General features: G+C 36.1%; 1 protein-coding gene across 4 annotated transcripts; it reads left to right on the forward strand.

The window, feature by feature from the left end:
• The first annotated feature begins 9,435 nt into the window (after positions 1–9,435).
• Positions 9,436–14,737, forward strand: LOC104610822 (Serine/Threonine-kinase, putative (DUF1639)). 4 transcript variants are annotated; one of them, XM_088886643.1, is made up of 7 exons: positions 9,436–9,653; positions 10,584–10,671; positions 10,829–10,918; positions 11,834–12,394; positions 13,435–13,846; positions 13,961–14,038; positions 14,305–14,737. In XM_088886643.1, the coding sequence occupies exons 3-7, from the start codon at positions 10,905–10,907 to the stop codon at positions 14,356–14,358; spliced, it is 1,119 nt and encodes a 372-aa protein (XP_088742769.1). In that variant the 5' UTR covers positions 9,436–9,653; positions 10,584–10,671; positions 10,829–10,904; the 3' UTR covers positions 14,359–14,737. The 4 variants fall into 4 exon arrangements, with proteins under 4 accessions (XP_088742769.1, XP_088742770.1, XP_010275922.1 ...); XM_088886644.1 differs by having other exon boundaries at positions 10,834–10,918; XM_010277618.3 differs by lacking the exons at positions 9,436–9,653; positions 10,829–10,918 and adding an exon at positions 9,694–10,126.
• Positions 14,738–15,259: the final 522 nt, after the last annotated feature.

The raw sequence follows: 15,259 nt of genomic DNA on the forward strand, positions 1-15,259 counted from the left end.
TACATAGGGTTGCAAACGGTATCCGATTATTCGATTTCAAATTCTAATTCCATCCGATTAAGCCTGATCCGAATTTGACCCATTTATAATTGGATCAAATATGAATTTATCCTTATTCGATTATATATATATATATATATATATATTTAAAAAGTATATTATACCTTTTGGTCTTAATGTTTATATTTTCATTAAATTGTTATATATTCAAATTTTATATAAGTAATTTTCCATCCATTTTGTTCATAAAACAAATTATTAAAGTCATGTTTAGCTCATCTTATTAATAATATATAACATTTTTTATTATTTTTAGTCTAATCTATTTATACTATTTAATAGCCCATTATAATCCGAATTTGATTCAAACCCGCTAGATATTTAATAGATATGATCCGATTTGGATTCGAATGTTAGCCAATTCAATTCGGATATGCCTATAGCCGATTCAATCCAATTCATCTGCAGCCCTATCCTTAGATCTTTCTCCCGTCGTTGTCTACTTTATGTTTCTCTTTGCATAAACTAAAGTTCTACTCTATTTTGTTAGAGCTAATAGTCTATGAGGAGATAAAAAACCAGTTGCTTACGTCTTGTACCTCAAAAACCCTTTAAGAATTTCTACTAACTAAATCAGTTGAGCTATTTGGGTACTAACAAAGCCTTACAACTGTGGGGCTGCGTTTGTTTTCGGTGTAAACTGCCATTGATCGAAAGAGTTCAATACAGACGGGTTTAAAATGAATGAATTGTTTGAACTTTTTAAAATGCGATAATCGATGTAAAACTCAATCGTTCATGATGTTTATATCGATTTTCAATGTAAAAACTTACATAGAAAACAAACACATGAAAATATGGACCGACAGTGGAGTTTTACATTGGTCCATATTTATACTGAAAATAAACATAGTCTAGGATTTTTAAAGCTCTTACAACCTTAGATAAGCTCCTGAGTGTTACCAACTTAGTTGAACTTCACGAGTGAGTACGAACTTCGTTTCAACAATTTTCCAGTTGTTTTATAAGCACTTCCATTACTAGTATTTGTATAGGTGTTTTGCATGTGACAATTTTGTAATGATGATAGTATATAATATATTCCTAAATTTTTTTGTAATTTTTTTTATATTCCTACATTTATAAAAATTGTTCTTATTTATCACCTTTATTATGGTTCATTAACATAACAATATGTCCAAATAAAATTCTTGCAAAGGTAACAAGAATTAATAAACTTCTTATTGTTCTTATTTATCATTAATAAAATTCTTATTATTCTTATTTAGTATGGTTCATTAATAAAATTAATAATTTTTATCAATTACCTTCGTCATAATTTTATTTGAATTCTTGTTACCTTTGCAAGAATTAACTTCTATATGATAAATCTAACTTTAGTTCCTTTAACCGTTGAAAACTTTACAATGAACTACTATAAAAAATATCACTTATTCTTGCAGATATCTTGCCATCCAGTGATGTGGCTTTTATGTAACAGAAATGAAAAATTAGCCCACCATATAATAGAAATAAAGAAGAAGAAAAAAACCATCTTTTACCTTAATGATCAAGCAATGCTATTCATATAATATAAGCATTCAATTGTCTCAGCAAAAACTAGATTTAATCAAGCTGCACCCTAATGAATCATTTACGAAATTTATTTCTAGGTAGAGGGCCCAAGTGGCTCAAGTGCTAAAAAGGCCAAGAGAAGAAGACCAAAATGTTATGATTTTGAAGACTCTAAACATAGAATATTTGAGTATACCGATGTTGACCCACCATCATACATTCCACTAATTAGTCTACATCAGTTGTCAAACCGAAGATTCATTGGCAGTCGGTACAACAATCCCACTTGTTCCCCTGCAAACAAGACCAATAACACACCCACCAACAGCAACAAGCCCACAGGGGATGGATCTTCCAAGCGAGAGGTCAATTAACTTTTAACCAACTATATGACTCAACCAATGGTAAATAATTCAAGAAAAATATCACTCTATGAGAGTAATTGGAATAAACTCAACATGGCTAGAACAACCAACCTAGGCAGTACAGGAGTCAGTACCTTCAATGACCAGACAAAGAGTATACCGACTTAGGTAGACCCATGAGCCAACTACTCCCAGGCCTACTTGAGATGGGCCTTTAGACTCCCTTAGCACCTAGCCACTTCCAAAACCTCTACCATCATAGTCTAATAGAATTGCTATTTGTGAAATTCACTAGGGACTAGATCACTAGACCAACAACTCTCACCACTAAAGAATGCCATATAGGACCAGATGGACAATAAACATATCACTATCTCGGGTCCAAGCAATCAACAGTAGACAAACATCACTATAAACCCATTACCCAAGCATCAAGTCGACACTTTGCAAACCAAGATGGATACCCGATAATTTGTAATGAACTATGACTGAAGACGAGACAATAGTCTTTTATTCTTCTAAAGGTATTTTAGTTTATTTTTCACAACTACCCAATGTTCCTATTCTAAGTTGGATTGATATTTATTTACAACACTAACAATTTGTGCAATGTCGGGTCGAGTACACAACATAGAATACATGATGCTCCCTATGGGAGAGGAATAAGAAATATATTTTGTGTCCTTTATTTCCTCAGGAGTCTTAAGTGGCATACCCTTAGAGAAAGTGACCCTGCACATAAAAAGGATAAATCCCTTCTTGGAGCCTTGCATGTTGAACCACTTGGCAATCTTCTCAACATAAGTAGATTGTGGCAATTCAATCAATTGCTTTAATCTATCTCTATTGAGTCGATGTCCTAAGATATAAAATGATCTTTTATAAAGAATTGTTGCAAAATCCATACTTTCATTGTAGATAACATTCCTGCACCATTCCTAATTAACAAAATGTTATCTACATATAATACTAAGAACACAACCTTTTCTCCTATTATATTTACGTAAACACAAGGTTCATCTGGATTATATTCAAAGTCAAATTGTTACACTATTGAGTTAAATTGGATATTTTAGCTTATGAAAGCTTGCTTTAGTCCATATATGGATCTGTTAAATTTAAACACCATGTGTTCCTAGTTTTTAGCAATGAATCCTTTCCAATTGATGCATATAGATATTTTCAGTAAGATATTCATTTAGTAATGTTGTCTTAACATCCATTTGCCAAATTTCGTAGTCATGGTGTGTAGCTATTACCAATAGTATTATAATGGATTTTAGCATGGCCTTGAATGAGAAGGTTTCTTCATAGTCAATAAATAGTAAATTCAATTTAATACAAAGTTCTTGTCAAATCTTAGAAACATCAATTTGAATCCATATCCACTAAAGATGTTGAATATCCAAATATAATCCGATCTGATTTAATTTCTAAAAATTTAAAAAACATAACAATCTATATAATGAAAAACGAAAGAATGCAAGTATTTTTAAACTACTTTCATCAAATATATACATATATTTATAAAAAATATAAACATAATATATATATATATATATATATATATATATATATATATATATATATATATATATATATATATATATATATATATATATAGATAGATAGATAGATAGATAGATAGATAGATAGATAGATAGATAGATATCTATGTGTGTGTGATATGAATTTAATGAATTTAATCCCATTTTCAATTCTTTTAGACCAAATGGTGGGTAATATGAATTTAATCCCATTTTCAATTGGATCCCATTATCCAATCCGGTCTAATATCTAGGGATGAGCATTGGTCGGTTAGAATAAAAAAACAAGAACAAAATTTAGGTTCCAATTTTTTCAATTTGTTTGGTTATTTCAGTTCAACTATTTTGGTTTTATAAAATTTTAGTTTTTGTTTTGGTTTTCAAGTTTGGAAATTTGGTTAACCGAATTAACCAAACTTTACTATCTATATAATATATATATATAACATCTAATACATATATAATATGTACAATATATTATATATTAAAATATATAATTTATTACATAATATATAATATCTATTATATATTAAAATATATATAGTGATGAAATTCAGTTTCGCTTATTTCAGTTTTTCATTATTTCGGTTTTGGTTTGTTTTCCCATTTAAAATTTCGGTTTATTCGGTTCAAGTTTTAATCAAATAAAATGTTTGCTCACCCCTAGGGATATTCAAATTCGACAAAATAGGATCAAATTTTGGATCATGATCTGATCCATTTACACCATCACTTTTGGGTGGCTACCTTGTCATGATTTTTAGACATGAGTACTATGCTTAGATTGTGTTGTCAATTGGTATAATTTGGTCCTTTGAGCTTATTGTCAGCTAGAAGTCTAGTGAATGGTTTGTGTTATTTCTATAAATTGCACGAGAAATTAATTAATCCACGACCTATTATCATTTCATGTTATTGACCATAGAATGGGATTTTATGTTGGGAACCCCAAGGTACTATGAAAGAACCTCCCACTAATTTATGATGCCCTCCTTATCATCATATGAGGTTATCCAACTGGCATCCGCAGTTAAGTAGATAACCCAATTTTATGGTGCATCTTTGTTTACCATTTTAGCTTGTTTTCACACTAATAACAGAAGGTCTTTAGATATGTCATCTAATAGTGATCCATATCATTATACACTTATATTATTCATGAGGGAACCAAAGTAACAGTCCCAAATTAAACTCTTATGTCTTATAAAGGTGTCTTTCACTAACTTTCATAAAATCGAATTTGTACGGTCCTACAAGGTTAGAGTTACTATGAGGTTCCCTCTTTAGAGAGGAAATAAGTTGAGGGGCCCATAAATAAGGGGATCGTTCAATGATATGTTAAACATCATGATAATGATGTGCATTCAACTACAATCAGCATGCCACTAAAGTCTCAATGTGAGCCAAGTACTTATGGCCCATATGGCAGAAATACATTCACATAGCATAAAACATCCAATGTAAGCAAGTAAGGAATCAAAAAACTTGTAAAACCCAGATCTTTGTAGATTAACACATTATCAACCCATAATTATAATATTTTTCTTAAACTAATTTAACTAATATGGGCCCAACTACAAAAAAGCAATATAGCCCATACGCCAATTCAAAACAAAATGGGCTAAATTATGCTTCAACCTAACAAAATTGGGTTTCCAAGCATGGGCCAAATTGATCCATGTAATGGCCCATCAATACTTTGATCCAACTTAGAAATTTGATCACTTAACAATGATCTTTATGGGCTGTTAACAGTCCACCCAACAACCATAGGATTAGTCCAACAAGTTGAGCCCATCCTAGGTCAATTTGGCCTAGGGTTTGGTGTTATAATTCATGAACCAAATTAGGGTTTATGATCTAAATATTATCAATCTTAATTAATAATCAGAACAACAAAATAACCATAACAACATTAACAATGATAAATATAATTGACTAGGAGTGTGATGGTCCAAATTGGATTCAAATTGCTACAACTTTGCATTGAACTTAAACTCCTTCAAGGGATAAGATCTCCATCGCTTCCTCCAGTGTGAAATATAAGAAAACCCTAATTTTTTTATGCTTACATCAGAAAAAAATCCTAATACAAGCCGTCTAATAAAATTAAAAAAATAATCACAAATTGTATGTAATATGAGAAATCGCCCCATGTAAATCAATCTTAGAATAAGTAAAAAATTCAATCTCTACCACACTCCAGCCAATAAATTAAAAATTTCACCACAAATCAATTGTAAATAATGACGAAAAAATAAAAAGAAATAATATCCAGATCTATGGCCCAAAAACAAAGAATCGAATTCCTAAAACAACTATACTATGCTAAATCGACTAAACTAGTTCCAACCGATTTGATTCAAGAATCAAATCAGTCCAAATCCAGTGCTAGGTCTGGACCTAATGCTTTAATGCCACTATTATTTGGATTGTTATATCAGAATATGGATTGAACGAAGTTATGATTTAGTGGCTGAATTTCAAAATGTACAACTCTTAGAGTGGTGTTTTACGCCTAAAATTTAATCTCAAATTGCCCTCATGATTGAAGATGGCGTAGTTGATATGGTGAGGTCAACCTTGCAACTAGTCTTTAGCCGATTTACACTTCCAACTTGCTTGGATATTTTCAATTGTTAATCACTTAATTTCTTTGATGCTTTACAAAAGAAACACAACAGAGAAAATTCAAGGTGCAAGAAAGAGGTGCACAAGCACATATCGATCTCTACTTCTTATATCCCTTTTAAGTGATTAGTTAACATAATTGTTGCAAATCTTATTGTGCTTGAATAATGTATGATGTGAGGCCCACAAAAGTCTTATACTTGTCCATATGGGTTTGGCTCATGCAATGAATAAAAAGCACATGGGTTGAGTTCATTGAGTAAACCTAGTGAATCCTTGAGCCAATCAAATTGGGCCAAGTATGGTCCCAATACTTAAGTCTAAGTGACCCGTTGGTTTTAACCACCCTATGAAGCTAATGGTCCGTTTGGTTTGTATGATTGGGATAGGAAAGTAGGAATATTCTTCAAAGATTCCTATTTTCCCAGGTTTGTTTTGGACGAAAGGGTGAGATGCGACAAGATAACACATCTCAATTTCTGGGACGCGATGTCTCACCAAATAGGTGTGACCCCACTAAGAAAGGAAGTTGAGTGAGAAAATTTCATCGAGGGAGGCAATTGAACGTAGTCTTCTTCTCAGACGTCGTCCAACGATTTACTAACCGATGCCACCTCTGGTTTTCATTGCCAAAAAACAGCTTCCGACGTTTGCCTCTTCCAAATCAGGCATCGTTCTTCCACCACTGTCTTCACCACCACCACCATGAGCATTGCCGAGGTACTAGGTCCTGATTAGACGAGTAGGAGATTGCCAAATTTTGGAGGCAGAAGCGTATAGAGGGGGAAGATCACCTCCTTGTTGTTATCAAGGCTACAACTCATATCAAAGCCTGTAATCTCACTGTAAAGATCAAATTAACCGATAACTTTCATTTCTTCTCACTTGAACAAATTGGTCTCAGCAACCAAACACAAGTGACATTGTTGAGAAAAAAAAATTTCCCTTTTCATCCCATCTCATCTCATCCTTACTCAACAACCAAATAGACCATAAGGGATAATGGATTAACATAAGGTAAAGTCCATCAGGTTTAATCATTTTAATGATCTTTTACTCTTAACCTCTCCACCCTTAATGATCAAGCATTGCTCATAGAAAATGACATCTTCCCTGGCTACTAAATGTAGTGTCACACTCTGCTTAAATGGATATTGGGATTGAAACCTTTTGCAAACCTTTTAATAAAATGAGATATTATAAATATAGATATATTTTACAATATGATTTCAAAAACAAGTTGAAATCTAGTGTTGATAGATTTAGATTTCCATCAGATAGAGTGTTAATCCGGATATTCTCTTTGTTTGACAAAGGGGTTGATCCTATCACAACGATTACTCACTTAGGTAGTATTCTAAACTTTCCAACATACCCAAGTATTTGATCCTAAGACTATCTCACTGGTTGGTATATTAAAAGAATCATGGTCGAAAACCTAGTATAATATCATTAAGTCTAAGATTAAGTGTAACTTTTCAATTTTGTCCATCTATCTCTAAAGTTTAGGGCATGATTGGAAATTGGTCATTGTTTAGCATTTCTCATAAATACCCATTAATTGTACCTTGGGTCTAACCATAGCAGTAATGGCGAAACTATGTTGAAGTTAGTGTGGGTAATTGCCTCCACTTAAATTTGATAAAAAAAAACATAGTTATGAAATTTATGAATAAATTTAATATTTTTTTCACAATTGCCCCCACTCAAATAAAATAGTACGGTTCAAATAAAATATGCTTTCTAAATGAGGTCCTTTTTTCAAAGGTTAATAATAAGGCAATAAAGAAAAAAATATACAAGAATGACACCCATGTCCCTATCTCATGTGAGCCAATTTATGATGTGAGTTGGGGTTTTAACTCTTATGTTTTCCCACTTTCCTTTTCTTCATTTTGTTTTTTTTTTCTCATAATTAAATCTTATCTCTCTACTTCATCTCTTCAAACCTAGAGATGACGAATTTTCCAATCTCTATTGGGTACCCAACCTAATCGGGACGGAGACTACTTTGGCAGAGATGGGAATTAATATGGATATCTGATTGAGGACAGGGTCAAGGTAATATGCTTTAAAGTTGTTCCTTTATTTTAAATAAATCTTTTCCCAATAAAATTTATTAAAAAAAGTCAAGGATTTGGGTCCCCAATGGAGAACTTGTCTCCATTAGGAATCGGGGATGGAGATTAACCTTTCTCCCTAATGAGGATTGGGATCGAGGATAGGGAGTATAATCCTCACCCTAAACCCACCTTGCTATAACTAAGTTGATGCTATGATAATGCCTAGCCCCATTGATCAAAGGTCTCAGATCCGCCACTACTAGCAGATGAGATAAGTTGCTTCACCATTTTGATAGTACATTAGTATCAACTTTGTCAAGATAGATTTCCCAAATCTATCTAATGGCTAGAAACTTTCTAAACTAAAATAAATCTCAGAAGACTACGTTTGGAAATAATGCAAATAGTGTAAATGATAGTTCAGTGTAAATATGCACTATGGTTTAGTTTTGCTAAAGTTTGGAAAGAATGCATTTGTTCATTGACAATGACAAAAAACACAATTTTTAAGGCATGTTTACATAAGAAATGAGATGTAATTTTACATAAATAAGAAGTAAATTTACATTCAAAGTGGGCTTTTGTTAAAAAAAAGTATTACTGGGATTTGTATAATTGTATTTGCATCCATTACAACTAAAAGTTGCTTAATAAGAAAATAAATCAATACAAAACTAACCCTATTTTACATTTGTATGGACCGAAATACACTCTATAAATTTGTATATACACTCTATTTGCATTGTTTTCAAACACAACCTAATATTTGCATCTTTTTCAAACACAACCTTAACGTTCAGTTTGAAAAGAGTAAAAATGCAAATATGTATAACATAAATACATACAAAATAATACAAAATATAAAGTTTTACATTCTACATATTTACATTTATACTCCATCCAAACTCAGCCTAAATGTGTTATTAACACATAAAGACACACCGGTGACAAATATGAATTAATTTTGTTAATTCATAACACTTGGTGTAGATGAGTCTCATTGAAGTTAAGGGTATTTCTATAAAACCACCCCCCTCCCACCACCACCACCACCACCACCACCACCACCACCAAAAAAAGCCTCTATTTGGGCCGTGACCGCTAGTTGTTCGTGTCACGCCGTGCCGGTCTGCCCACTTTACGGTTATGTCACTCACATTAAACTTGGAGGGGTAGTCTCGTATATATAGGCAAGACGAAAGGGTGTTTTCGATAAATCACTCAATAAAGCCTACTATATCCCTTTCGCTTCTGCAGCTTCCGCTGCCTTCTCCTGCGACTTTGTTTCTCTCCTCTTCTCTCTTCCTGCTTCGTGCTCTGATAGTTGATTAAAGGACCCATTGAGGAGATTACATGAATCGAAGCCATTTGCTCGTCGACGATTTTTGTTCATCTTTGACGGAAGCAGTTTCCGGCGAGTGGCCGATTCCCCGCGTCCCTTCGTGAATCTTCACTGCATTAGATATGATGAGGTCTGCAAAATGCTTTCTCCCAAACTCGCTCGACCTCTCTGTTCTTTCCACAATGAATCAAGAAAGCTTTTAAATAAAACAAACAAGAATTCCACCTTTTGGTTTCTCTTTTTCTCTTCTCTACTATCCGCTCTCACCAAGAGATCGACTTTTTCCTTTGGGTTCGTCAGAGAAGGATCGATTGTCCGATCTTTGGTTGAACAAAATTATGGCCTCTTGCTTCGTTCGGGTAGGTTAGCTTGGTTTCCGGCCAAAACTTGTCTTTTCCGGCGAGGCATTGAATCATGTCTCGGTGGTTACACGCCGCAATTGTTAGAGCAACCGTTTGGTCTTGGATAGTTAAATATTTACAATGGTTATTTCTTTAAGTCGAGAGATGACCATTCGGTTCTGGGTGTTTTCATCTGGGTTCATTGTGAAGGAACCGATTATCCGATCTTTAGCCGATAAATGGTGGTCTTCTTTTTCTATTGGTGGGTATGGCCGTTTTCCGGCGAAAAAGTCTCCCCTTTCCGTCAAAGCAATAATCGTATCTCGCCGGCGAGATGCCTTGAGTGTTAGAGCGAATGGTTTTGTTTCGGATGCTCGAACTGGTTATATCTCATTCGAGACATACCCATTTGATTACAGCGAAAGTAGGGCAACAACGTCTGTCGCCTTTATCTGAGTTCTTCGTAAAGGGATGAGTTATCCGATCTTAAGCAATAATGGTGGTTTCTTGCTTTATTTTGGTTGGTTTGGTCGTTTTCCGTGGAGACGGTCTTCCGACGAATGGCATGTCGCCGGCGAGATGCTTCTACTCTTATAATGAATCATTTGGTTGCGAGATACTAATGTCAGAGCTGCAACTCTGGAGATTTGTGCCTTTCTGTTTGTTTTGTTATTTCTACCTAAGAAGAGTTATTTTTTTTTTATTAAATTTCCTTTCAGGATTTTCTGGCAAAATAGATTCCGGCGAAAGCAAGTTCCATTCCTTGCGGTGGAATGTCACTCGCCCTAATCGTTCCATCAGAGAAAGGTCCTTATTTTCTTCAATTTTTCAATGAGAAACTGCACTCCAACGAGTCTTTGTTTTCAGTAGAGACTACATGGTTTTTGAGCAAACATAACTAGTTTCATCTTGGGGATCTTTTCCAGTCATCAACCAAACCTTCTGATAACTTTTCACGTTTCAGTGCAGCTTGTAATTGTTGGTTCCGGTTGAAGGGATCTGAGTCGCCGACGGTTTCGGGTTTTTTGGGTTGACTAAAAATGTCCGGTTTTGAGTAGGTTTCTTTTTTTTTGGATTTAACAATCTAGTGAATTGAAAGTAATTGACTGTTCTTTTCGAGGATCTCTAGATTTACCAGAAAGAAATCGATTTGTTGAGATTGCCGTTTCTTCTTAAAATTTATGTGAGGTGTTATTGCTATTTCTCCTTCAATCTCATCTAGGTTTGATTTTATTCTTTCCCAAACAGAAATCCTGGGTATTATTCTCTGATTGCAGGAAGCAAGATGCGCTTTAAATGGAGGAACAGGGGCGATTTGGGCCTAAACTCCTATTTTTGTTGCATTTACCTTTTTGTCTATTGGGAGGATCAAAAGGAGGAATTCGGAATCTCATGAATCATTGCATAAAACTGCAAGTAATTTCTGGGTTTGGGTGGTTATTTGAATTCTTAAAATTTGTTTTCCATTGCTGTATTAATAGCCTCGAGAATCACTTGTGCCATTTGAGTTTTTCCCTTTTCCTTTTTCTTTTGAGCAGCTGCAAGCTGACCTGTCGATTTGTTTAGTTGCATTTCTTAGTCTGTCAAAGAGGGAAGGGGGGGGGGGGGTGCATTTCTCTTGTCTCTCTTAAGGCAATGGTGTGGCTCTGACCCAGTTCTGCCCTAATCTTGTTGAACTCTTGCTTTCTCAAGAGACTTATGGTTCTCTGCAATTTATTTTTCTTTTGATTCTGTTTCGTTCGGAGCTGCTTATTTAATAAAGCGGTTGATGTGTTTTGCCCCCTTCATTTGATTCTTATACAGTTGTTGGTGTGATCTGGGGCGTAAAACTGCATAATTTTCATAACTCTTATAATTTCCTTATGTGCTTTTTATTCCCGGGGATGTTGTATTCTTTGTGATGGATCAACCCTTCTACTTGCATGAGTTGCATCCCTTCTGGCTAATCCAGCTGCTATTTTCGTTACAGATACCAGAGATCAAGTATAGATTGCCTTCCTCTTAGCAATGGAAGAAAACCCCATGTAAGAACTTGTAAAGAAGATGATAGTGATGGTGTAGAGACTGGCAGAATTGCAAGCTACAACAATTTAGAAGGAAAACCACTCAGGTTCCGATCGACAACCAACCCAGAACAGAATTCACCACATTTTGCCGCTTCGGCTTCCAGTTCTCCGCAATCCGAGAACCATGGCCACCAAAAGAGCCAGAGCCATGAAAGGAGTCCAAGTCCAAGCCCTAGCAGGGGAGGAGGGGATGTTATCTTGCAATGGGGGCAGAATAAGAGGTCTAGAGGGGCAAGGTCCGAGGCACGGGTGATGAGCGATGAATTATCAGCGAGACAAGTGATCAAGATCCCTCGGAGGGTGGGCTTAGGGGTACAGAAGCAGTCCCCTACCCATAACACCGGCGCAATGCCACCACCACCACCTCCCGGTTCCGGCGGTGGTAGCTCGTACAACAGAGGTGCGAATCTGAGACCTCCAATGCCCGTCATCAGGGAAAGCACAGGCTCCCTTCGCAGTAGTAGGTTTGTATCTTGCCTCTTTGATGATACTTGAGAATTCCGGACTTCGATGGAAACATCGATACCGGCTACCAACACCAAGAGTTGTTTACTGTTGATTGCTTTCTTTTCCTGCGCATAAAAATTATTAGGGTTTCTTCCTGTTCCTGCTATTGTGGTCAAATTTTGAGTTTTATTGGTTATTAATATTGGGTTTCCTTATTTATCCAAAACTTAAAAATCGTGCTAGGGTTTTCTTCTCCCCCGAATGCGTTTCTATGGTTTTTAATTTTTCTTTTTATCTTTTCTGGCATTTTTTAATTTCTTTTATTTATCCCTTCTTAATTGGGTTCCTGTTAGCTGCGTCATTTCTATATTGGGATTTTTTTTTTCTTTAAAAGTAAAGGGAAAATGGGAGGATTTTTTTTTTTCTGAAATTTCATCCATCCTTCTCCTGTTTTTTCTATGAATTTCCTTCCGAGTTTTCTTTGTAATTTCTAGAATATGTGATTGGTAAGGTTTATCTAACTTTTAGTAATTAATAGATCATTTCCAAGTTAATTTACACTTTATCCCTAATATAAATAGAAAAAATATGCTATAACTCGTGCCTTTTTAGTTGTGGGTATCCACGATCATCCAATCCCATTCTCTTTTCCTCCATCTTTCCTAGTATTTCTTCTGGTTTTTGTTGATGGGATTCGATCGATCTTCCGACCTCCTGCAGTCCTGCTTGAAAAAGTGAATTCCTTCTGGTTGGAATCTGAAATTTTATTAGATATATATATATAATATTTTTCTTTTTCGTAGTCATACCAACAGCAACGTTAACTGAGTAGTCATATGTCTTTCTTTTAAAGGAGGAGGGGGTATTAAAGATCCCCGTGTCCTTTTCTCTTCTTTTTCTTCGTCCTATCTTCTCTATTTGCCGATCCCTTCTATTTAGAAAAAAGAAGTCCTCTCTACTTGAAACCCTTCACCACTCCCACCACCTTTATTTATTGTCTTTATTGGTCGTAAATAGTAGGGGGTCTCATCTGTCATCTCTTTCTAACCATGATCAGGAGCTTGGAAGATCGGCCGGCTGCCGGAAACGGGTCTCCTGCAAGGAGCAACGGCGGCAGCACTAACCGGAAAAGGTCACCCCGTTCCCCCTCTTCACCAGATAAAGCTCCATCTTGTTATAGCACCATTGCTGTGGGTGACAAGCGAAATGGGTGTCTGCCACAGGCGGAGCTAATGATCAACCATGTTAGGTCAACTCCAGCGGATGAGGAAGCTACAGCGACGCCTGCGGCAGCCGGCGTAGGCGGAGGAGGGGGAGGGGAGAAGGTGAATCTCGATCACTTTGAGTGGCCAAGGATTTACATATCTCTTTCAAGAAAGGAGAAAGAGGACGATTTCTATGCTATGAAGGGCACAAAGCTCCCTCAGAGGCCCAAGAAAAGAGCCAAAGCCCTTGACAAGACTCTCCAGGTAAATAATTCTATTTTTCCCAATTTATTTAAAGGGAAAAAGGACTTGTGTTAGTATCTGATTTCTTCGTTTTCTTCTCTCTCTCTCTCTGTATTTGGTGGATTGCTGGGGCAGTATGTTTTTCCGGGAATGTGGCTTTCGGACTTGACGAGGGGCCGGTACGAAGTTAGGGAGAAGAAGTGCGTGAAGAAGGTAAATGCGTTTCCTCAGTCCTTACGTTATCTCTTTCTCTTCCTACTTCCTACTACAGTACTACTACTCCCCATGGGCCATGGCGAAAGCCCAAAGGATCCATTTATAATATTGATATTGGTCCACCACGAAACTTGCTTATCGTAAGCATTAGGGTGATCAGGTGTGGTATTGTTCTACTTCTAACCTAACCAACACTCTGAGTGGGCCCCTTCTAAAAATGGACTACTAATTTCTAGTTTGATTTTCTTTTGTGGTGGTTGCAGCAAAAGCGCAGGGGATTGAAAGGAATGGAGAGCTTGGACAGTGATTCCGAGTAGTAGAACAGAAGAAGAAACCAAAATCGAAATCAGCGACCGCTCATCCAATTGGGGTTGGAGCCCCCCCCCCCCCCCCCCCCCCCCCATCACCATTTCCGGTCCGATCGGCAACAAAGAAAGTGGGTAGTGGGTAGGGACTAGGGTCCTCACTCCTCACTCCTCACTCCTCACTCCCGACGGATTCACATGTACACGTTAGCCCCTTTTGACGTGGGCAGTACGGGCATTGAGCCTCTTACTGAGAGATGAATCTGCTTTTTGTTTTTCTCCCAAGTCCTACCACATGTTTTTTATTTCTTTCGTCCACTGATTTCATCTGCTCATCATGTACGAATTGCAGCCAGGTTTTTTATTAAAGGAAATTCGGATAAAATGAAAATTGCAGCCGCCTACCCTGCCTTCACTCGTTCACCCAACTCAATTTGGGTTTCCATCCGGCGATGTTGAAAATAATAAAAAAATCGATTATCGTAGCACAAGGCTAGCATAAAAAATCAAAGCCTTAGATTTATTTTATTGGGAATCACGGTATCACTTCATGTGATTCGAGGTGGGATTGCATCAATACACCAAAGGCTTTGATTTTTGAATGCGGTGCCACGATAGATTAAAAGTATAAAAAAAGCTTACTAAACGCTTAAAAACACTATTAGTATCATCAACACCCTGCACCTCATCTTCAAAACTAGGGACAATTGATGGCACGTGGAAGGCCAGTGAGGTGACACATGGCCAAGTAAAGGACCACCATGTGTCTAGTGTCTAGACTCCCACTTGCTCAGTTTCTCTCTTTAGCTTGAGGGACTACGACCAACTTGTTTTATCAAGAAAACGGAGAACAATCATCAAATTCAACTCTTGTTGACATGGAATTATATACAAAACTTGTAAAAGTGACATA

Source organism: Nelumbo nucifera, chromosome 4, assembly GCF_055504915.1.
Source record: "Nelumbo nucifera cultivar China Antique chromosome 4, China Antique-T2T, whole genome shotgun sequence".
Classification (NCBI taxonomy): Eukaryota; Viridiplantae; Streptophyta; class Magnoliopsida; order Proteales; family Nelumbonaceae; genus Nelumbo; species Nelumbo nucifera.